This window comes from Neofelis nebulosa, chromosome 17 (genome assembly GCF_028018385.1).
Source record: "Neofelis nebulosa isolate mNeoNeb1 chromosome 17, mNeoNeb1.pri, whole genome shotgun sequence".
Taxonomy (NCBI): domain Eukaryota; kingdom Metazoa; phylum Chordata; class Mammalia; order Carnivora; family Felidae; genus Neofelis; species Neofelis nebulosa.
Genome location: NC_080798.1, coordinates 9724074 through 9747695, shown reverse-complemented (window position 1 = coordinate 9747695; position 23622 = coordinate 9724074). Strand labels below are relative to the sequence as shown.

Here is a 23622-nt window from a genome sequence, read left to right as displayed (position 1 = left end):
GTCCATCGTCTGTCCACCTGCCTCCCCACGCTTTCCACGCTGCTGCCTGTGTCCCCTGAACGTGGACACGAGGGACGTGGCAGTTCCCTCCAACGGAGGCCTCCAGGGAGAGGCACCCGGCGACAGGGGCGCGAGGAAGGCAGTCGGGGGCGGGAGAAGCCTCACTTCTGGCCCGGCTTCCAGCAGGCGTCGTCAACGGGATGGTAGTTGTTCTTGGCCGGATTGTAGCTGGGGGGGTCCAGGGGTCTGTGGAGGCAAAGGGGAGATCAGACACCTGGGGCAAAGCAGAGCCGCCCCTTCAACTAACACTTTCTGGAGCACCTGCTGTGCACCCGACACCGTCCTAGGCACGAGGGCACACAAAGGAACGAAAACGAAGTTGATGAACCTGGAGCTTCCACTCTAGTGGGAGAGTCAGGGGCAACGAGACAAAACAAAACACAGAAACAAACAATTTCGATATTAAGAAACATTTAAAACGAAGTGGTGGGGGGGGCACAGTGGGATAGAAGGTGCTAGAGCTGAGGAAGAGGTGGGGAAGGAGATGTTTGGGCAGAATAACCTGAGGCGTGAGCAAACTGGGTATCGGGGAGAAGAGCACTCCAGGCAGGGGCAACAGCCAGTGCAAAGGCCCTGAGGTAGACACGCACGTGACACGTTTAAGGAATGGAAAAGGGGTCAGCGTGGCTGTTGGGGGGGGGGGGGGTGGCCAGCATGATCTGGCTGCTTTTTACAGTCCATTCTAAGAGGCTAGGGACCCCTCGGGTTTCCCAACCAACGTCTCCCTTACTTTCTCTGGATGGAACAGCAGGGAAAGGGTGCCGTCTCTGGGTGCCGCAAAGGGCCAGGCACTGTGCTCAGAGCACTGCCTCTGTTCGCAATGAGCCCCACCGGGGACTCTTGTAACCCTGTTTCCCAGATACTTGTAGGTGGGAGTAGCTGCAGCCGACACAGGGTCATATGACAAGCGGCGCAGTCCCAGAGATGGTGTTCCAAACCTCCCCGTTCTAAATGCCTCCGGAAATGCCTCACACTGACTCTGCCGGAGCCGCTCGCGGCCAGACTGTGCAGTCAGACCCATCTGGGTTCCCATCCCCGTTCCCTCCCCGAGCAGCCGCGTCACCCTGAGAGCGCAGTTTCCTCTCTCTGAACCATGGTGCCCTCGTCTGTACCACGGAGCTCCCAAGAGTCCCCCCCATCACACGTTGTCGTGAGGGTTAAGAAATTACGGTGAAGGGGGGCTGAGCGTCCGACTTCGGCTCAGGTCATGATCTCACGGTTTGTGAGTTCGAGCCCCGTCCGTCTGTGCTGACCGCTCGGAACCCGGAGCCTGCTTCGGATTCTGTGTCTCCCTCGCTCTCTGCCCCTCCCCCGCTCATGCCCTGTCGCTCTCTGTCTCTCAAAAGTAAATAAATAAATGTAAAAATAAAAAATTAAAAAAAAAAAAAAAGGAATTATGGTGAGGGGCGCCCCCTCCTTGGTGCACTCTATGGGGAGCTTTTTAAAAAAGTTTTAGTTAATTAATTATTTTGAGAGAGAGAGAGAGTGTGTGTGTGTGCGTGTGGAAGGGGCAGAGAGAGGGAGAGAACCCAAAGCGCAGAGCCCGATGCGGGGCTCGAACCCATGAAACGCGAGCTCACGACCTGAGCCGAAATCAAGAGTCACATACCTAACTGACGGACCGACCCAGGCGCCCCTGTGGGGAGCGTTTTTAAAATGACCCGGACTCCCCAGCCTCAGGCCTGTATCTACCTCAAAACTGGGGAGGCACAAGAGGGTGGGAGAGAAGACTCGGGAATTTTTCCAGCTCTTGCGCGGACTCTGATGCACAGACGGGGCTGTGCGGCTGAGCCGGACGGGGCGTGCGTGGGGCTCCGCAGGGGAAGCATTTCCTAGGTGGTGGTCGTCCCGGTCGACCGTACGGTTCTTATGAGAGACAGCACAGCAGTTAAGAAATTCTACAGCCAGGCCGCCTGGTTCAAATCTCAGCACGCGGGCCTCCCTCCCCACCCGTGACCTACGCGAGGCACCGACAATAAATTAATACTAACGGGAACAATAGTAGCAGCTACTGGGGCGCCTGGGTGGCGCAGTCGGTTAAGCGTCCGACTTCAGCCGGGTCACGATCTCGCGGTCCGTGAGTTCGAGCCCCGCGTCAGGCTCTGGGCTGATGGCTCGGAGCCTGGAGCCTGTTTCCGATTCTGTGTCTCCCTCTCTCTCTGCCCCTCCCCCGTTCATGCTCAGTCTCTCTCTGTCCCAAAAATAAATAAAAAACGTTGGAAAAAAAAAAAATTAAAAAAAAAAAAAAAATAGTAGCAGCTACAACCTACTGAGCTTGGCAGTGGCCAGGCCCTAGCCAAACGTTTCCAGCCCTCGGGAGGAAACTGGCACAGAAAGGCTAAGGCACTTCCCCAAGGTCACACAGCTGGCCAAGGAGGAGCTGGGACTTCTCACCACTCCACGATACCGTCCTGCCTTCAGGCCTCACCTTCCTCGTCTGTGAAATGGGGATACCGACAGAGCCTATGCACAGTGACTGCTGGATGAAAGCGAGTGCGGTCACCGGTATCTCCCCATTTCCGAGGTGAGAAAAACTGGACGTCCCGAACGTTTGTCTGTCTCCTGGAGGCAGCCATCGGAGACGGACGAGTAATCAGGCTTGGAATGGAGTCGGAAGAATGATCTCGGTATCACGTGAAATAGGTAACAGGACGGGGGCGCCAGGGTGGCTCAGTCGGTTAAGAGTCCGACTCTTAGGGGCGCCTGGGTGGCGCAGTCGGTTAAGCGTCCGACTTCAGCCAGGTCACGATCTCGCGGTCCGTGAGTTCGAGCCCCGCGTCAGGCTCTGGGCTGATGGCTCGGAGCCTGGAGCCTGTTTCCGATTCTGTGTCTCCCTCTCTCTCTGCCCCTCCCCGTTCATGCTCTGTCTCTCTCTGTCCCAAAAATAAATAAAAAACGTTGAAAAAAAAAAAAAAAAAAAAAAAAAAAAATAGACATTGGGGCGCCTGGGTGGCGCAGTCGGTTGAGCGTCCGACTTCAGCCAGGTCACGATCTCGCGGTCCGTGAGTTCGAGCCCCGCGTCAGGCTCTGGGCTGATGGCTCGGAGCCTGGAGCCTGTTTCCGATTCTGTGTCTCCCTCTCTCTCTGCCCCTCCCCCGTTCATGCTCTGTCTCTCTCTGTCCCAAAAATAAAAAAAATAAAAAAATAAAAAAAGAGTCCGACTCTTGGTTTCGGCTCAGGTCAGGAGCTCACGGTTCGTGAGCTCGAGCCCCTGCATCTGGCACCACGCAGAGCCTGCTTGGGATTCTCTCTTTCCCTCTCTCGATGCCCCTCCCCCCCGCCCCCACACACATGCTTTCTCTCGTTCAAAATAAACTTTAGGAAAGACAAAACCAACCAGGATACAAAGCCTTGTAGGCAGTGGGCCACCGATTTCGTCAGAGAAACTTTTTTCTGGACGCATAAGCACGCGCACGTACCCAGAAGGCCAGACGGGCCAGAACTGAGGAGGAGCACGCCCAGGATTCAGGGGGACCCAAGTCCTAGGCCCGGCCCTACCCCCGTCTTCCTGTGTGACCCAGGGAAGCTAACGCAGCCTCTCTGGGCTAATGGTTCCAATGCCTGTAAAATGGCTAAAATGCCCTTTTTTGCCACAAGAGTGCTGCAAGATGAAATGCAACAGCGTAAAAGAAACCTTCAGCGCTCTACCCGACGCACAGGTGTTCAAGAGGAGCCAGCGGTTCCCATAGCGATGTCGCGTGCTGAAACGGTGCCCTTTACTCCCGCCAACAACGTCTCAACTGGGGCACAAAACTGACGGTAAGACTCCCCAAAACATTTTTATCGGAATAGTTCACCGGACGGAGCCTGCGTGGCTCCGTCGGTTGAACGCCCGACTCCTGACTTCCGCCCGGGTCGGGATCTCGCAGTTTGGGAGATCGAGCCCCCATCCGGCTCTGCGTTGGCAAGCGCGGAGCCTGCCTGGGATTCTCTCTCTCCCTCTGTCTCTGCCCCTCCCTTGGTCGTGCACGCCTGTGCGTGCACTCTCTCAAAATCGACCAATAAACTTTAAAAAAAAAAAAAAGAAAAAGAATTAACTGTAATCACAGCTTTTCAAAAAATTCTTTGCGTGCTTTTTTTTTTTTTTTTTTTTTTTTTTTGAGAGAGAGAGAGAGAGAGAGAGACAGGGTGCGAGCAGGGAGGGGCAGAGAGGGAGAGGGAGACACAGAATCCGAAGCGGGCTCCAGGCTCCGAGCTGTCAGCGCAGAGCCCGACGCGGGGCTTGAACCCACGCACTGCGAGATTGTGACCGGAGCCAAAGTCGGACGCCCAAACTGGTGGAGTCCTCCAGGCCCTACCGTAATCACAGATTTTTAAAGCTAAAAGAATTTTTGGTGATTATCGGTCTCGTCTTTACAGGGATAAAATCAAGAGAATTCGGACCCACTGCGCTACTCCCTTTAATGCCCTGTCCTCGCTACTTGACAGTCGATATCAACTCACCCTTTGGCCTCCTCCTTTCTAGGGGCGCCAGGTCCCTCTTCTTTCCCTTCTTTCTTGGTCGCCGGCTTCCGGGGGGCTAGGAATGAAGTCAGGAAACTGTGGGCCCTTCCTCCTGAGAGCCCCCACTGCCCAACTCCTCTCGGCCCATCAGGCCAGGAGAGAGGGGTCAGGCCTTCCGTAGGGCAGGGCGTGCTCCGGAGAAAGGCCCACCGGCCTCCTCCCCGCGCGGCTGGGAGCTGATGGGCGGGAGACACTCACCGAAGAAACTGCTGACCGTCTTGGGAGCTCTGGGGGGAGGCTGCTTAGCCTGGTCCCCCTCCCGTGCTTCCTGCTTTCCGGCCACCTCAGGCTCTGAGGTGCTGTCTGTCGGGGGCTCGGCTGCTAAAGCGAGACACAGGGTCAGCTGGAGACGCCAACATCCAACCCGAAACTTCATTTGTAACCCCAGGTCATTCTGACGCCCCAGGTGGAAAACGGCCCCCGTTCTGCCCCTTTTCTCTCCGCGCGTAAGTTTTGAGCCTCTTGGGCCTGAAGCTTTTGCGTCAAGTACTAGGGGTTCTGCTCGGCATCTGGCCTGAAACTGGAGACGTTACACGAACGGCAGTAAAAAGAAATCTCAGCACGATTAGAAGAAAACACCCCCGCTTCTCCTGCCGTTGCAGCAAATCGGATGCGATTTGTAGCCTCAAAATGCGCCCATGGTGTCCTTTCTCACACAGGAGTGTCACGGACGCCCAGCTGTGGGCTTGTGCTCTGGCCTGTGAGAGTAACTATACTGTCTAGCTTCATAAGTTCCTGCTCAGTTGGCAGCACTTAGTACCTGTGATTTCGCAGAGATACAAATATCTTATTGGAGGACGCCCAGCTCTTTTTTCTTTACCCACACACACAGGGGGGAAATTATAACTGTAAGAACGGAAATAAAACCTACGGCTCCCCTAGAATTTGCATCTTTTTTAATGTTTATTCATATTTGAAAGACAGAGCACAAGCAGGGGTGGGGCGGAGAGAGAGGGGGACACAGAATCCGAAGCAGGCTCCAGGCTCTGAGCCGTCAACACAGAGTCCAACACGGGGCTCGAACTCACGAACCGCGAGATCGTGACCTGAGCCGAAGTCAGACGCTCAACCGACCGAGCCACCCGGGCGCCCCTCCTAGAATTTGCATTTAAACAACACATTTGAGGAGCTATGTCGTGTTGAAAATTAACTGGCCTCCGAAGACATCCGACCCAAAGCCAGAGAGCCGGGGCGGGCTGGAGGCAGAGGACTGGAAACTCACGGGAGGTCTCTAAGTGCTCAGCGGGCGTCGTGGGCCGGTCCCCTTCTCCTTCCTCCTTTTGGGCCAATTCAGGCTCTGTGAGGCTTTCTGTTGGGGTCTCTGCTTTGGATAACAGACAGAAAAGTCAGATGGCAAAAAAAAAATCACTCTGACTCCCCCAAGGACATTTCAAGTCCCGAGACGGTCAGCCCCCGGCTATTCCTGTGTGCCAGTCAAGTATATCTGTAAAGTGATAGGAGATGTGACAGTCCGTTCTTGGTCAGCCCCAAGCACGGTGGGACCCCCAACACAATCCAAACCCTGTGTTCCTTTGCCTGGGCAACCAGACCTGGACACAAACAGTCGGTGCTGTCTTAGCAACTTTTAGAATTATTCACCGCAAAATACAACCAGAAAGAGTCCCAAACGCATGTGATAACCTGATATGGGTAAAAAGTAAAAATTTTTTAAACCGATGGGGCGCCTGGGTGGCTCAGTCGGTTGAGCAACTGACTTCGGCTCAGGTCACGATCTCAGGGTTTGCAAGTTTGAGCCCCGTGTCGGGCTCTGCGCGGACAGCTCAGAGCCTGGAGTCTGCTTCAGATTCTGGGTCTCCCTCTCTCTCTCTCTCTGCCCCTCCCCCTCTCATGCTCTGTGTCTGTCTCAGAAATAAATGATTTAAAAAAAAAAAAAAAAGCATGTGAACTTGAGAAAAACGTGCCTTAGTATCAAGAAGCTACCCGCCCTCCCGTGACCCCACGCACTAATGCTGGCTAAAAACGCACAATTCACAGTACGAATGGATATCGACTAAAAATGGCCAACAGGAAGTCACGTGTGCCCCGGGGAAGTTGAGCCTAACAAACACTGGCAGTGGCAAAGGCTATAACTGGTAGAATCTCACACGGGCCCCCAAATGACCAATGGATCAGATCTTTACAGTGGCATCCCCCCCCCCCCCATTTCATATGCACAGAGCTGCAAGTCCCCCCCCCCAACACCACAAGGTAGGATGGTTTAAGGTTCCAAGGGGAAATGGCGACATCTGGTGGACACTTCAGGAACTACTAGCTCGAGGTATCAGATTCCAGTATCCTTTGACCTCTATCCTTGGAGTTCCTGCATTACCTTTCTGCAAAGCTGGGCTTTCATTGGTGGCCGTGGTAAACAACAACAACAACAACAACAACAAAAAAAAAACTTTGCACAAAAATCAATGTGGAACAGGAAACCAGGGGGGCAGTCTTCAATCGGATTCCACAGTTTGAGAAATTGTGCAGAGGCCAGGAGACATCCTATTTAGTCACCGATGGTGACTAAGGACGGACCAAAAAAATAACTGCTTTCCCTTTCGATGTGCGCGCACCATTTTCTCCAACGCCCAGGTTTCTAGAACGTAAACAGTCGTCTGGACGTAACTACTTAACGGACGGACCCACTGAGGTCGTGGCCTGGTTGGGGGTGGGGGGGGGGCGGGGGGGGCCAGAAAAAAAAATCACTGAGACACTAAGGGCGCTGTGAGAGGCTGGGGATCTCTGCTTCCTGATAAAATCTCTCAGGAAAAAGACGTGATAGAGAGGAAATGATTTTCCATCAAAACAAACAGAAGATAAAAATGGGCCAAACTGTGTACGAATTAACACTAAATTGCAGCGGCCCAAGGAATGGATTTCAAAACGCTTTCACAACAGCGACGTTTAGGCTGGGGGGCGGGGGGAGTGGGGGGGGGGCGGGTTCTGACGGCCACATCTGGATCCAGGGACACAGGCATCAAATCGGGGATCCTAACACCCTGTCTCTTCAGAGAGGCCCCCACCCTTCCAGATTCCCGCCATATACACACTCTCTCCCTCTCTCTCCCTCCTCCTGGTGACTCACCTTCTTCCTTCTTCCTCTTTGCCTCTCTGTCCTCATCCTCGTTCTGTTCTTCCAGGATATCCTGAATCGGCCGTTTAGGAAGCTGCTTCCGAGCTGGGAAGGCAAAGGGCACGGTAGGGCTGACCTCGCTGGCCTGTCTGCCCCCCTCCCCAGTGAGCTCAGGCCCATCAGTGATGGGGGCCCCTGGAGAAGTCTCTGGGACCCCCCCTTCTGCCCCGAGGCAGGCCTCATCCTTCAAGCTGTGCTGCCTCCTGGCTGTGTGACCCGGAGCAAGTTACTTAATTTCTCTGTGCCTCGCTCGTCCGCCTGTGCAGAGTGAAAACAACCCCCAAAAGTTAGTGACGCGGTGATGCGCTCGGCTCAGGACCCAGGGAGGACTCTAGCAGACCCCCTCAGTGCCCTGCCTGCACCCCTAAGACCTGACCATCAGGGCACGTCCTGGATGGCTCTTCTGGGGCCTCAGACGTCTGCGAGAGGCCAGGAAGCAACGGGTCCCGCGACGGGCCCTCGCTAGTGACTCACGTAAACCAAAGGAGCCACCATGAACGCCCATCTTCTCCCGGCTGGGCCGCCTTCCCTGAATCCCTCACGGTCTGCGTTCTCTGTGCTTCCCAAAACAAACGACTCGCATTTGCACTCTTGTTCTGGAACTTCTGAGGCCGCTTCTGGAAGACCCCAAGCGGATGCTCAAGCACGGTGAGGAATTCACCGAAAAGGCAACTGCAGTCTTTTTTATCGCCATCTGTCACCTTCTCCCCGGCCTCCTGGACCCGGTGGCTCCTGCGCATGGCCGCAGAGGGACCTGCTCTCAGCTGCGGCCGGCACGGTCCTCCTCCTCGCTCAGAAAGCCGCCCGTGTCTCCCCACCAGCCATTGATAGAGTCTTTGGATGTGGGCCCCTGTCCTACCTCAGCTCTCTTCAGCTGACCTTCTAACTCCTCCCATGCCACATAACCCTTTCTTCCCCCCCCCCCCCCCCCCCGCCCCCGAACTGCTGCTGTTCCCAGACACACCACGCTGTGTCACAACTCTGGGCCCTGGCACGTGCTGCTGCTCGGTGGCCCTCTGGGGCAAAGTTCAGAGGTCATTACCTCTAAAAAGAATTCTCCAACCCCCCTCCCCCCAACCCAGGGCCAATCTCAGCGTCAGCCCTGAGCCACTCAGCTGTGTCGTCATGACCCCCCCCCCCTGCAGCCCTCCCGTGGCGCCCCAGCACCCCCAGGACGGGCCCTGGGCCCTTGGCCCAGTACGTGCGAGCCTCTGCGAGCCAGCCCCGCTCTCCTGTCTCCCCGCGCACTGCCTTCAAGGTCTCCCTGCTCCCCAAAGTGCGTTTCATTCTCCAGAAACATTCCAGGGTGTGCGATTCCCCGAGCACCCTCCCGAGGCCTCCGTACAGGCTGCTCTTGGCCGCATCGCACAGTCAGCACCAATCCCTTTCCAAGGCTCAGCTCAAGGTGTCACAACCCCCGCGCTGGCTCAGTTCTGAGCTCCCACATACGTACAGTGCCCTATTCCCACCGCTATTGTTTTTCTTTTTTTTTTTTTTTTTCCGTTAAAAAAAAAAATTGGGAGGGAGCCTGGGTGGCTCAGTCGGTTGGGCAACCGACTTCGGCTCAGGTCACGATCTCGCGGTTCATGAGTTCGAGCCCCGCGTCGGGCTCGCTGCTATCAGCACACAGCCTGCTTCAGATCCTCTGTCCCCCTGCCCCCAACCTGCCCCTCCCCCGCTCGTGCTCACTCTCTCTCTCTCTCAAAAATAAAAACAAACATAAAACTGTTTAAAGCTTTTGTACGCGAGTGTAATTAACATACGGTCTGTTAGTTTCATGTGTCACACCTGCGACACCCGTCGCCTGCCATCACACGAGGGTCTCTCACCTGTGCTCCCCCTGTACGAGACCTTCCTGATCCCTCAGGGGACACAGCTGCCCCTCCACAGGCCGGCTTCCCATGGACCTTCTCCAGTGTCCCTGCTCGGCGTCCCCAACCCTGTGCGCTGAGCTCCAGCACGCCAGGGCATCGGTGCCCTGAAGGGCCTTCCCGCTGCCTCCTTCCGTTAAGTCTCTTCCCTCCCCGTTCCCTGCTTGTTTTTCCTTGTCCTTCATGGCTTGGCTTGGGGAATCTCTCCTCCACAAGCCTCCCTTGCGTCGTGGCCCCGGCCCCGTGCTCCCGCCATGAGCTGCGCTGCCTCCACGATGGCACGTAACCACGGTTAGAATAACCAACACTTCCTGAGCCCTCACTACGGGCCAGGTCCAATTCCAAGCACTTTACGCCTATTTCCTCTTAATCTCTGGTCATCTCTGTCCTACAGATAAAGCAATTGACGCTCAGGGAAGGTAAGTCATTTACCCGAGGTCACACAGCCAGCGGATGGTGAAGCCATGCTCTCAACCACAACATTAAGATCAGAGCTGGGATGAGGGTGGCCGCCTGGTGCAGAAACCCTCGCGTGCACAAAGAGGAGCCACGGAAGGGGCATCCTTCCTGTGTGTCCTTACCTGTGCGCCGCTTCGGGATCCCCGTTGGGGAGAGGCCCGCAGGAGAGGTGTTGGAGAGGGGAGGGCTGCCCTCGGGAAATGTGACAGGGCTGGGAGGGGAGACCTGTGGAGAGCCTGGGGCCGGCTTCTGGAAGGCAAAAGAAAGAGCAATTCTACAGTGAGGGGAGGAATAGGGGCCACCTCCTCGTCGAGGGTTCAGTCCCAGTTCAGGCCTCCTCCTCTCTTACCTGGGCCTCACTCCACCCTCCTGTGAAATTTCATGGTACCAGACTCTCCCCATCACGGACACTAATTTTTCTAAATGGACTCTTTCTTTCTCAAGTAGCAGAACTTTTGACTTTTAGCTAGGCATATGATGTCCCAACTAAAAACCCCATTTCCCAGCCTTCCTTGCAGCTAGTGTGGTCAGGTGTGTGAGAACCTCACTTCCCAGCCTCCCTTGCAGCTAGGTCTGGTCAGGAGTGTGAGAACCTCACTTCCCAGCCTCCCTTGCAGCTAGGTCTGGTCAGGAGTGTGAGAACCTCACTTCCCAGCCTCCCTTGCAGCTAGGTCTGGTCAGGAGTGTGAGAACCTCACTTCCCAGCCTCCCTTGCGGCTAGGTCTGGTCAGGAGTGTGAGAATCTCACTTCCCAGCCTCCCTTGCGGCTAGGTCTGGTCAGGAGTGTGAGAACCTCACTTCCCAGCCTCCCTTGCGGCCAGGTATGGTCAGGAGTGTGAGAACCTCACTTCCCAGACTCCCTGGCAGCTAGGTCTGGTCAGGAGTGTGAGAACCTCACTTCCCAGCCTCCCTTGCGGCTAGGTCTGGTCAGGAGTGTGAGAACCTGACTTCCCAGCCTCCCTTGCGGCCAGGTATGGTCAGGAGTGTGAGAACCTCACTTCCCAGACTCCCTGGCAGCTAGGTCTGGTCAGGAGTGTGCGAACCTCACTTCCCAGCCTCCCTGGCGGCTAGGTCTGGTCAGGAGTGTGAGAACCTCACTTCCCAGCCTCCCTTGCGGCTAGGTGTGGCCAGGAGTGTGAGAACCTCACTTCCCAGCCTCCCTTGCGGCTAGGTCTGGTCAGGAGTGTGAGAACCTCACTTCCCAGACTCCCTGGCAGCTAGGTCTGGTCAGGAGTGTGCGAACCTCACTTCCCAGCCTCCCTGGCGGCTAGGTCTGGTCAGGAGTGTGAGAACCTCACTTCCCAGCCTCCCTTGCGGCTAGGTGTGGCCAGGAGTGTGAGAACCTCACTTCCCAGCCTCCCTGGCGGCTAGGTCTGGTCAGGAGTCTGAGAACTACACTTCCCAGCCTCCTTTGCAGCCAGGTATGGTCAGGAGTGTGAGAACCTCACTTCCCAGACTCCCTGGCAGCTAGGTATGGTCAGGAGTGTGAGAACCTCACTTCCCAGCCTCCCTTGCAGCTAGGTCTGGTCAGGAGTGTGAGAACCTCACTTCCCAGCCTCCCTTGCAGCTAGGTCTGGTCAGGAGTGTGAGAACCTCACTTCCCAGCCTCCCTTGCAGCTAGGTCTGGTCAGGAGTGTGAGAACCTCACTTCCCAGCCTCCCTTGCGGCTAGGTCTGGTCAGGAGTGTGAGAATCTCACTTCCCAGCCTCCCTTGCGGCTAGGTCTGGTCAGGAGTCTGAGAACCTCACTTCCCAGCCTCCCTTGCGGCTAGGTCTGGTCAGGAGTGTGAGAACCTCACTTCCCAGCCTCCCTTGCGGCCAGGTATGGTCAGGAGTGTGAGAACCTCACTTCCCAGACTCCCTGGCAGCTAGGTCTGGTCAGGAGTGTGAGAACCTCACTTCCCAGCCTCCCTTGCGGCTAGGTCTGGTCAGGAGTGTGAGAACCTGACTTCCCAGCCTCCCTTGCGGCCAGGTATGGTCAGGAGTGTGAGAACCTCACTTCCCAGACTCCCTGGCAGCTAGGTCTGGTCAGGAGTGTGCGAACCTCACTTCCCAGCCTCCCTGGCGGCTAGGTCTGGTCAGGAGTGTGAGAACCTCACTTCCCAGCCTCCCTTGCGGCTAGGTGTGGCCAGGAGTGTGAGAACCTCACTTCCCAGCCTCCCTTGCGGCTAGGTCTGGTCAGGAGTGTGAGAACCTCACTTCCCAGACTCCCTGGCAGCTAGGTCTGGTCAGGAGTGTGCGAACCTCACTTCCCAGCCTCCCTGGCGGCTAGGTCTGGTCAGGAGTGTGAGAACCTCACTTCCCAGCCTCCCTTGCGGCTAGGTCTGGTCAGGAGTGTGAGAACCTCACTTCCCAGCCTCCCTGGCGGCTAGGTCTGGTCAGGAGTCTGAGAACTACACTTCCCAGCCTCCTTTGCAGCCAGGTATGGTCAGGAGTGTGAGAACCTCACTTCCCAGCCTCCCTTGCAGCTAGGTCTGGTCAGGAGTGTGAGAACCTCACTTCCCAGCCTCCCTTGCAGCTAGGTCTGGTCAGGAGTGTGAGAACCTCACTTCCCAGCCTCCCTTGCGGCTAGGTGTGGCCAGGAGTGTGAGAACCTCACTTCCCAGCCTCCCTTGCGGCTAGGTCTGGTCAGGAGTGTGAGAACCTCACTTCCCAGACTCCCTGGCAGCTAGGTCTGGTCAGGAGTGTGCGAACCTCACTTCCCAGCCTCCCTGGCGGCTAGGTCTGGTCAGGAGTGTGAGAACCTCACTTCCCAGCCTCCCTTGCGGCTAGGTCTGGCCAGGAGTGTGAGAACCTCACTTCCCAGCCTCCCTTGCGGCTAGGTCTGGTCAGGAGTCTGAGAACCTGACTTCCCAGCCTCCCTTGCGGCCAGGTATGGTCAGGAGTGTGAGAACCTCACTTCCCAGCCTCCCTTGCGGCTAGGTCTGGTCAGGAGTGTGAGAACCTGACTTCCCAGCCTCCCTTGCGGCCAGGTATGGTCAGGAGTGTGAGAACCTCACTTCCCAGACTCCCTGGCAGCTAGGTCTGGTCAGGAGTGTGCGAACCTCACTTCCCAGCCTCCCTGGCGGCTAGGTCTGGTCAGGAGTGTGAGAACCTCACTTCCCAGCCTCCCTTGCGGCTAGGTGTGGCCAGGAGTGTGAGAACCTCACTTCCCAGCCTCCCTTGCGGCTAGGTCTGGTCAGGAGTGTGAGAACCTCACTTCCCAGCCTCCCTTGCGGCTAGGTCTGGTCAGGAGTGTGAGAACCTGACTTCCCAGCCTCCCTTGCGGCCAGGTATGGTCAGGAGTGTGAGAACCTCACTTCCCAGACTCCCTGGCAGCTAGGTCTGGTCAGGAGTGTGCGAACCTCACTTCCCAGCCTCCCTGGCGGCTAGGTCTGGTCAGGAGTGTGAGAACCTCACTTCCCAGCCTCCCTTGCGGCTAGGTGTGGCCAGGAGTGTGAGAACCTCACTTCCCAGCCTCCCTTGCGGCTAGGTCTGGTCAGGAGTGTGCGAACCTCACTTCCCAGCCTCCCTGGCGGCTAGGTCTGGTCAGGAGTGTGAGAACCTCACTTCCCAGCCTCCCTTGCGGCTAGGTGTGGCCAGGAGTGTGAGAACCTCACTTCCCAGCCTCCCTGGCGGCTAGGTCTGGTCAGGAGTCTGAGAACTACACTTCCCAGCCTCCTTTGCAGCCAGGTATGGTCAGGAGTGTGAGAACCTCACTTCCCAGACTCCCTGGCAGCTAGGTATGGTCAGGAGTGTGAGAACCTCACTTCCCAGCCTCCCTTGCGGCTAGGTCTGGTCAGGAGTGTGAGAACCTCACTTCCCAGCCTCCCTTGCGGCTAGGTCTGGTCAGGAGTCTGAGAACCTCACTTCCCAGCCTCCCTGGCGGCTAGGTCTGGTCAGGAGTCTGAGAACTACACTTCCCAGCCTCCCTTGCAGCTAGGTGTGGCCAGGAGCCTCACTTCTACACAAGGCGACATAAGGGAAAATGACGCACACTCCCCAAGGAATGTCTTGCCCTTCTCACCGGCTGAATATCGACATTGACTTGGACAAGAGCCCGGGTCTTCGACACGGAGACTTTCTGTGCTCGTTAGAAATCCTGGCCTTTCTGTGCTCGTTAGAAAGAAATTCCTACCTCGTATCTTGGTTTCAAGTGCTACCCTACTCCTCTTACAGGGCCCCCTGCCAGTTATTAAGTGATCGCCCCTCAGCTCTCAGCCTACCCCGTCCCCTCGCCCTCACGACGCGGGGACTCTGAGAACCCCCTTCCCACTCTGCTGCGACACCGCGCATCACGCGGTGCCGGAACGGGGCCCGCGCCAGCTGGGTCCAATTTACGGTGTTCCCGACACTCGCGGGGCCTGCGACGCGATGCCCCACAGACACCAGCCCCCTCCGCCCGGTGCCCCTTCCTCAAAGATCTGACCAGGCCTTCGGGGCACCACCTGCGAGCTCAGAGACCCCGGCACCCGCCAGCCAGCGTCTGAAGGTCTGAACTTCAGCTCTCCGCTTCCAGGCGTGGTGGCTGCCTCCTGCGGTGACTACCCCCACGCTGCCTGAACGAGTTCTCCCTTCACCCCTGCAGTCACCCACTCGCAAACCGCATTCCCGGTTGACCATTCTCTGTATTAAACTCTCCGTTCAGATCACTCGCGTGGTCTCCCGCTCCTCTTTGGACCCTCATGGATACGGGCCCCAAAGGAGTGTCGTGAAGGCTGCCAGTGACCCAACACCTCTTCCGTCTCTCTCCTGCTCAGAACTGGTCCAAGGATCCCCAGCAGCCCCAGGACAAAGTCCAAGCTCCTGAAGGCGCCCCCGCTACTCCCTGGACCCCGTGAATATACTCAGGGATGTGGCAAAGGGCCATTCAGGCCGCAGAGGGAATTAAGGTTACTAATCAGCTGCCCGTTAAGTGACTTTTTTTTTTTTAACGTTTTATTTTTGAGAGAGAGAGAGTGAGCCTGAGTCGGGGAGAGGCAGAGAGAGAGAGAGAGAGACGGAGGATCCGAAGCAGGCTCCACGCTGACAGCACAGAGCTCCGCGCCGGGCTAGAATTCACGAACCGCGAGATCGCGACCTGAGCCAAAGTCAGTTGCTCAACCGACTGAGCCACCCAGGCGCCCCCCCTTAAGTGACTTTTAAGCAAGGGAGAGACGGAAGCAAATGTGTTTGGAAAAGATGAAAAGCCCTCTGACCTCCGGAGAGACCGGACATCTATTTTTGAGCCCTTAGTCTGTATCATGCGTTACTCTCAGATCCGTATGTGAACAGACCCCTCTTTACGCACAAGCCCTGGGGGGCAGGCGCCACCGGGAGCTGATGGGAATTATGGCTCCTCCCAGAAACAGCAGGGAGGCTGGGGGGGTGGGGGGGAACCTACCTGGCCTTTGGAGGGCGTGAGGGCTTCATCCTCCTCCTCCCCTTCACTGCCCAGGACCCGGGCTGCCTTCCGCCCTGGCCTCTTCACTGGAGAATCGTTCTCGGGCACTTCTCCGTTCCGTTCCTTCAGCGCTACCCTGGAGGGTGGGAAAATGGAGGCGTTCCAGCAGGCAGAGAGGGGGTATATTGCCCTGAACGTTCCAGCGCCTTCCCTAAGTTTCATTCCCTCCCTTTCCTTTCAAGCATTTAACGGGCTTCTTCTGGAGGCCTCCTTCCCTACACTCTTCATCATCCATCCATCTACCACATCCTACGTGCCCACCTCCTGTGATGAGCGATGCTGGGGAGCAGACGGGAGTACCTGCTGAGAGCAGAGAAGGCCTCCCTTCTTCAGTCACACAAGCCCCTGGGATGTGGCGAAGGCCATGGCCTCTTGGCTAGAGACTATACTTCCCAGCCTCCCCTGCAGCTAGGCGCGGCCCTGTGACGGGTTCTGACCAACAGGATGTAAGGGGTAGGACTGATGCACGCAACCCGCTCCCGACTGCTCGTCCCCACGTTGTCTTACTGCTGGGACTCTCGGACCTGCCAACCGCCTTAACAACCGCGAGGTCCTGGATCCAGCCATGCCTGAAGCCGGACCTACCTTTGGACTTCCCAGTTACCGGAGCCAAAAAAAAAAAATTCCCTTTAGGGCTCCAAGACATTCTGAGCAGGGCTCGAAACACCTAGAGCCAGGAGGGTCCTGATTGAGAGGAACAAATTCACCACGTCCTAGCCCCGTTACCTACTTTGGAGGTGGCTCTATCTCTCTGCTGGAGGTCTCTTTCTCCGGCTTTTTCGCTTTGCCCTCCTTCTTGGGGTGGAAAAATGACCTAGAGGAACACAGGAGGAGGGGAAAACGGGAATGAATACAGCACAAATGGGTCCTCGGATCGGTGCCCCGTTCTATCGCTTCCGACGTGGACTGCCATCCCAGCGCGCGACAACTCCCTTCGATAAGGAAAGTGACTGTTAGCCGGGGTGGGGGCAGGGCGACGCTCTGCTTATATTTCCCATCCTGACACCCGACAGCCATGACGCATCCCAATTTTTCTTCAACAAGTACCAGCTAAGCACCTCCTAGGCGCCGGGGACCTGGCCGGGCCCTGGGGATTTGGCGGAGACCCAGACACAAAGCCCCCACCCCCGAGGGGTCGACACCCAGTAAAAGAGGCGATATTGAGTCGCTAAATATAAAATGTCAGGAAGCGTGAAGTGCTCTTATGAAGACAAATAAGGCAAGGCGTCCCCTCTCCACTTGAGACTGGCTCGCCCGAGTGGCTGGCTTCCGGAGACCGGAGTCCCGAGCAGGGATGGTGGGAACCCATTGGTGCAGGCACCTCGCCCACGCTCTGCCGACCGGGTGAGGGAGGCCAGTGTCACTGGGGATGTCCCGTGCCCCCTACTACAGGGTGATGCCAGGCTGCTGCACTTCACTTCCTGTGACCCCAGCAACAACAACATCGGACAAATTTGGGGACCGTCTGCAGGCATCCTGACAAAGTTGGAGAAACCGTCCCCCAGAGTGACACCAAAGGGAACGGAGGAGGCATGGCAACGAAAGGGAATATGGGACTCCGAAACGCAGCCTGGAACAGAAAAAAGCGTTAAGGGATAAACCTCTGAAATCCGAACACGGCGTGGAGTGTAGTCAACAGTAATGTCCCAGAGCCGGCTCCTTCCTGTGGCCGACGGACCAGGCACACGAGGCGTCAACCGTGGAAACCCGGGGCGCCGTGTGCAGGAACGGTCTCTACAGTCTGCACAGCTGTTCTGTACCTCTGAAACCATTCTAGAAGCGCCTGGGTGGCTCCGTCGGTTAAGCGTCGGACTTGGGCTCAGGTCATGATCTCGCGGCTCGTGAGTTCGAGGCCCGCACCCGGCCCTCTGCTGACAGCGCGGAGCCTGGAGCCTGCTTCGGGTGCTGTGTCTCCCTCCCTCTCTGCCCCACCCCAGCTTGTGTTCTTGTTCTCGTTCTCTCTCTCTCTCTCTCTCTCTCTCTCGCAAAGTAAAACAAAGAAACACTTAAAAAAATAAATAAATAAAAATAAAACCCGTTTTCCAGAATGGCTGACTTTAAAGCAGCCAGTCAGTCAGCCGATCCAGCCAAGAAAGCCATCAGACACGCTGTCCGCCCAGGACAGGCTACGCCCAGATTTGTCGTCATGTGAGAAGAACTGAGCCTGTGATCTGTGATCTCCCAGGTCTTCAGGCTGGGGGTCCAGGACTGGGTCAGCCTAGAATCCATCCACTTCTTTTGGGAGGGGCCCCTCCACACTCTCCGACTGGGACACCCCCCTCAGAGTCCCAGTGAGAGAGTTGGGGCTGCTAGGTCCAACCGAGCGGTTTCAACTCCACAAGTCGAGGTCTTCCCCTTCTCGTTTCCCCGAGGCCGGCCTGCATCAGGACAGGGTCTCCCAACCTGGGCCCTACTGATGTTTCAGGCCGCCCGTTCTTGGTGGCGGGGGCTGCCCTGTGCACTGTCGTCCAGCAGCGTGCCTGGCCCTTCTCCAGTAGATGCTGATGAGAAGCGCCCCCTCTCTTCCCCCTAGTTATGACGCTGCCGGCTGTTCCCTGGGGGGCCGAACCACCGACTGCAAAGCACTGGGTCAGCACTTCTGAACCCCGTGGCTCAAAACTCTCGGTCGACACACTCCCTGTCCTACGCATCGCGCTCCCTATGTTACCTTCTGACTCTTGGAAATTCCAATTTGAAGAGTGACTTGTGTTCTTCCAGGAAAAGGCACAGAAAGAGAGAGAGAAGAGCAGAGACCTTTAGAGAGTGCAGGACAGACAGGGCGGGGTGGGGGAGTTGTTTCCTTACATGATACTCCGCTGCATGGTGACGTCCGAATTCTCTCTCCCCCCCTCTCCTCCTCCTCTTCTCCAGCCAGATGTTCCTGAAACAGAAATCCCAATAGTTGGTGAGAATACGGGTCGTGCAGAGACCGAAATACACGGCCCTCCTTCTTTCAGAGAGAAAAAAGCCCCACAAAGTCAGAAACATGAGTTCCTCCACCGAGATGAAACTCCCGTTTTTATGGACCAAAATGACTGGCTGGTGGGATTTATTAGTGAAGATGAAGTTCGGGAGGCACCTTGGGTGGCTCAGTCGGTTACGCATCTGGCTCTTGATTTGGGCTCAGGTCATGGTCTCCCGGTCGGTCGTGGGATCGAGCCTGCTTAAGATTCTCTGTCTCCTTCTCCCTCTGCCCCTCCCCTGCTCGCACTCTCTTTCTCTCTCAAAACAAAAAAGAAAAAGCTCCAAGTCAGAACAAGATAAGAAGGCTCCTCGACGGAACAGAGCTTTCTTCTTATCTAATATGAACACATACTTAAGACCTACAGTTTGTTGTTGTTTTTTTTTTTCAGTTTCATTTGGGCTTGTTTTTTTTTTTCTTTTTTTTGCGGGGGAGTTATGTTTTCAAATCAGGGGGAAAAAAACTGTTTTGAGGTGATTAATATCCAAAACGGCCCTGAAAGGTGGAAGTCCGTTAAATTATATCCACTGGCGTATATAAACCAGCCGCTGAGCAGTTTCTAAGGTGTGCTGCTAACAGAAACCAGGGGCAAAATATCAGGCAGAGAATACCGATCTCAGAAAGTTCTGTACTGGGGCGCCTGGGGGGCTCAGTCGTTTGAGCGTCTGACTCCTGATCTCAGCTCGGGTCTTGATCTCGGGGTCCTGAGCTCAAGCCCCATGCTGGGCGTGGAGCCTCCCAACAAAAAAACAAAAACAAAAACAAAAACAAAACAGAGAAGAAAAGAAAGGAAGTTGTGTACTCTACTATTCCATTTACACAACATTCTCCAAATGACAAAACTCAGGATGGAGAAGAGATCAGGGGTTTGTCGGAGCTTAGGGACAAAAGGTGGGGAGCGGCCATAACGGGCAGCACAGTGAGTGCCTTTGTGGAGCTTTTCCACACCCAGACTGTGGTTGTGGTTACACAGATTTACACATGGGTTCAAAATGCACGCGCGCGCGAACACACACCCCCCCTGGACAAACTCTGTGGTCTAGTTCCGGGTACCGTCCCATGCCAACTTCCTGGTTTTGATATTGGACTCTGGGTATATGTCACCCCTGGGGGAAGACAGGGGTACTGGTTTTACAACTTCCTGTAAGTCTATAGAATTCTTTCAGTTAAAAAAAAAAAAAAAAAGGCAGAATGAAGATACTCTCTACCTGCCGATGTAAAAAGAAGTTCGAGGTATATACATACTTTTAATTTTTTTTGTTTTATTTATTTAAGAGAGAGAGCATGAACAAGGGAGGGGCAGAGAAAGGGACAGAGAGAATCCCAAGCAGGCTCTGTGCTGTCAGCGTGGAGCCGGATGTGGGGCTCGAACTCGTGAATTTTGAGATCATGACCTGAGCCAAGACCAAGAAGTTGGTCACTCCACCGACTGAGCCACCCAGACGCCCCAGTACACGTATACATATTTTTAAATGTTTGTTTGTTTGTTTGTTTGTTTGTTTTGAGGTGGGGGAGGGGCAGAGAGAGAAGGAGAGAATTTCCAGCAGGCTCCACACGGCCTGACGCGGGACTCAACCCCACAAGCTGTGAGATCGTGACCTGAGTCACGTGATCGAGTCCCTAGGAATACTTAAGTCACATTTGAAACAATAATAATAAATAAGAAAGAGGCAGAACGGTATACATAATATGCTCCTAATTTTGTAAAACAGGAAAAAATACGATCCTGTTTATTCTTTCGTATTGCTTTTATTTGCCAGATAGAAACTACGGAAGGATAATCAAGAAGCCAACAGGTGTGGCTGGGGGCACCCAAGGCGGCTGGGAAGAAGGGTGGGAACCAGACCTGTCATACCTCTGTCCGGGTTTCATGTGAAACCCTGCGTATCTATTACCTGTTCAATTTCTAGGCCCCATGTAATTATTCAAATGTCATTATCCAGGGGCGCCTGGGCGGCTCAGTCGGTTCCGTGTCCAACTTTGACCCAGGTCACGATCTCACGGTTCGTCAGTTCGAGCCCCGCGTCGGGCTCTGTGCTGACAGCTCAGAGCCTGGAGCCTGCTTCGGATTCTGTGTCTCCCCGTCTCTCTCTCTGCCCCTCCCCTGCTCACACTCTTAAAATTAAATAAACATTAAGACATATTTAAAAAAAAAAGAAAAAGAAAAAATTGTACTTACCCAGCCTCCCACTCCCTCTGGGAAATGCCCTCCCTGCCCCCCCCCCCCCCCCAGCAGCCAGGCGCCCTGCCTGGCTCTGAGCACTGGATGAAAGTGATTTTACAAATGAGGCGAGAGAAGCAGAGAGGTCGAGTAATTTGCCCAAAGTCACACAGCCTGAGGGGTTGCAAAGCCAGGACCCGAAGACAAGTGTCTGGCTCCAAAGTCCATGTCCTTAACTGCTACCTATTCTTTTTTTTTTTTTTTCTTAATTTTTTGAACGTTTATTTATTTTTGAGAGAGAGAGCGCGCAAGCAGGGGAGGGGCAGAGAGAGAGGGAGACACAGAATCCGAAGCAGGCTCCGGGCTCCGAGCTGTCAGCACAGAGCCCGACGCGGGGCTCGAAACTATGAACCGTGAAATCATGACCTGAGCCGAAGTCGGAAGCTTAACCGACGGAGCCACCCAGGCCCCCCGAAACCACCGTGCAGTGTCTTGAGCGCAGTGATCGTCACGTAATTCGACGCGTTTCAAAACCGGCAGAACCATACGCCAAAAAGAGGAAGTTGACTCTACGCAATTTTTTTAATATTAAGGAAAACAAAACAACCACCACCACCTCTTGGAGTTACCAACGACTCAGCCTCTTTCTCTCACGCCCAAAACTCATCAACCCGTAAATCCCACTGGCGCCGTCTCCAAAAGATCCCCCACAGTCAACCCCGCTGCCACGAATGCTGTCCTAACCCCTCCCTCTTATCCTTCCCAGTATTTAGCACAACCGGACCTTATAGATTAGAATTTGCCCCACTCTCTAGAGCAGTGCCTCTAACACAATTTTCTGCACGATAGAAACGTTCTGTACCCACGTAGTCCAGAAAGCTCACTCTATCCACATGGGGCTTCAAGCATTTGAAACGCAGCTAGTGGGGCTGAGGAGTTTCTCATTTGTTTCTAATTTAAATTTAAAAATGTACATGTGGCGGGTGCCTGGGGGGTGGGGGCTCAGTCGGTTAAGCATGAGACCCCTGGTTTCGGCTCAGGTAGTGGGTTCGAGACCCCGTGTAGGACTCTGTGCTGACACTGCAGAATCTGCTTGGGATTCTCTCTCTCCCTTTCTCGCAGCCCCTCCCCCGATCACTTTCTTGCACACTCTCTCGCAAAACAAATAAATAGATAGATAGAATATTTATATGTGGCTAGTTGCTACTCTATTCAGCAGTGCAGAGCTAAAATGCTGAGTTCCATAAAGGTAAGGATTTTGTCTACTTTGTTTAGATTATGGCCACAGGACCTAAACCAGTGCCTGGTCCTGAATGCATTGGCCCACACATATGCCTTTATTTTAAAAAATCAGGGTAACAAAAAACATCATTACTGAAGAATTACTAAGCAGGATCTTTCGATCTTTCAAAAACCTGGAAGCCACAGGGCAAGGAGTGAAATATAAAAGGGTCTTTAAACAGTTTAGTCTTTCTCTTCTCGTTAATGAAAGCTCACATCTCCTGACCTGTCTGCTCCCCTGACCACCCCCGCTTCCACCCACGGAAAATATTTTACACCGTTCCCCTAAATCCGCTACTCTCTCTCATCCTCTGAGGCTTAGAACAGCTCAGCGTCCCCCAAAGACGACTGGGGAAGCTGAGACAGGAGAAGGAAAGTGACTTTTTGCTCAGGGCCACATAGCCAGCCAATGATGGGTACCAGGAATGGAGAGTGCCAGCTCCACGAAAGCCTGGGATTATGTTTACAATACCCCAGCCCACTGAATCAGAAATTCTGGGAATGGGGGGGGGGGGGGGGGGGAGGATCTGCAAGCCTAGCAAACTCCCAGAGAATCCTAACACAAAAGGATATTAAGGAGGTCTCACTTAGACTCCACTGGCCTTTCCTTCATGCTTCCCTCAGGCTAACTAACAGGTGAGAAATTCAAATGGGCTGAAATGGGGACGGGGGGCCAAGAAGTGATGTCCTTGATCCCATTCCCTACCGTCTCTCCTCAATGGTTCCCCGCAGCTTTCAGATGCCAGCTCCCCTTTCCAAAGGCTCATCTCTACCAGCCACGTTTGCCCCTGCCTCGCCTTATCCTTCAAGCCGCCCCCTCACCTAAGGTCATCAACATCCTTCTCTCTCGGCTCCCCAGGCTCCTCTGACCCTCCCTCCACCCCTTCGGGCAACAATAAACCCAATACACCGAGACATTTGATTTACTCTCTCCAGGGTCCCCTCCCTTCCCAGGCCTCGGCCAACCCCACCTCAGCTCCGCTCCCTCATCAGGCATCCACAAAGCCAGACCTCTCCTTACACAGAAGGTTCCCGACCCTTCGTTTGCCCTTTGCCTAGACCTGGACCCTTCCACTGATCTCTCTCTCTGCCCCACCTCCGTCCAGCGGGATTCCCTCCCCACTTAAAGCCCACCCCACCTCTCCTGGAACCTTTTCCCTGGCCCCGCCTGCTAGCATCTGGCCCCGCCCAGTAACAAACTTTTCCCCTCCCCCCCGTCCCCACCCCCTTCCAGGTGGGCCCGCCTCCCCGGCCATTCAATCTCCATGGCCCCGCCCACCAAGCATTTCCGCCCCCCTCGCCCCTCCCCTCGAGCGTCTACGACCACGCCCCCCCGCGGAGGCACCGCCCCTCCAGGCCTCTCCTCAAACCCCGTCCGGTCCTGCGGACTCCGGCCCTCGCCTACCCTCCGCCTGGCCCTCTCTCCCCCGCGGACGCCCCCCGCCCCCTCAAGCAACCCGCTGCGGGCGCTCTCCCTTCCCTGCCACGCTCTGGGCCCCCTGAGCATCTCCCACGCCGGCTCCTCTGCAGCCGACCGACCCCGCGGAGCCGTGGGCCCCGAGCGTACGGCACGCGCTACGCCCCCCAGTCTCCCAGCCCCGCGTCGGCAGCCCCACTTGCCTCGCGCCGGCCCCGCGCGCCGCTGTCTCGCGCGTCACACCCGGAACCGCTCGGCGCTCGACTGCGGTCCTCAATTGGCGCCACGGAATTCGCGCGCAGACTGGGGCGGGCGGGGGCGGGGCCGCGCCGGGGGGGGGCGGGGCCCGGGCGTCGTCCC

General features: G+C 55.7%; 1 protein-coding gene across 4 annotated transcripts in view; it reads right to left on the bottom strand.

The window, feature by feature from the left end:
* Nucleotides 1–23599, bottom strand: part of LIG1 (DNA ligase 1) — a 47865-nt gene extending 24266 nt beyond the window's left edge. The window contains exons 1-10 of one of the 4 annotated variants that reach the window (XM_058707909.1): nt 23466–23599; nt 18247–18322; nt 16172–16255; nt 15382–15517; nt 10143–10269; nt 7643–7735; nt 5786–5887; nt 4762–4884; nt 4504–4579; nt 166–246 (exon numbers count right to left, since the gene is read on the bottom strand). In XM_058707909.1, the coding sequence (XP_058563892.1) occupies nt 166–246; nt 4504–4579; nt 4762–4884; nt 5786–5887; nt 7643–7735; nt 10143–10269; nt 15382–15517; nt 16172–16255; nt 18247–18263 (839 nt within the window). In that variant the 5' untranslated portion in view covers nt 18264–18322; nt 23466–23599. The remainder of the gene's footprint in view (nt 1–165; nt 247–4503; nt 4580–4761; nt 4885–5785; nt 5888–7642; nt 7736–10142; nt 10270–15381; nt 15518–16171; nt 16256–18246; nt 18323–23465) is intronic. The other 3 variants (XM_058707911.1, XM_058707910.1, XM_058707912.1) reach the window with 3 other exon arrangements.
* Between the last annotated feature and the right edge of the window lie 23 nt (nt 23600–23622).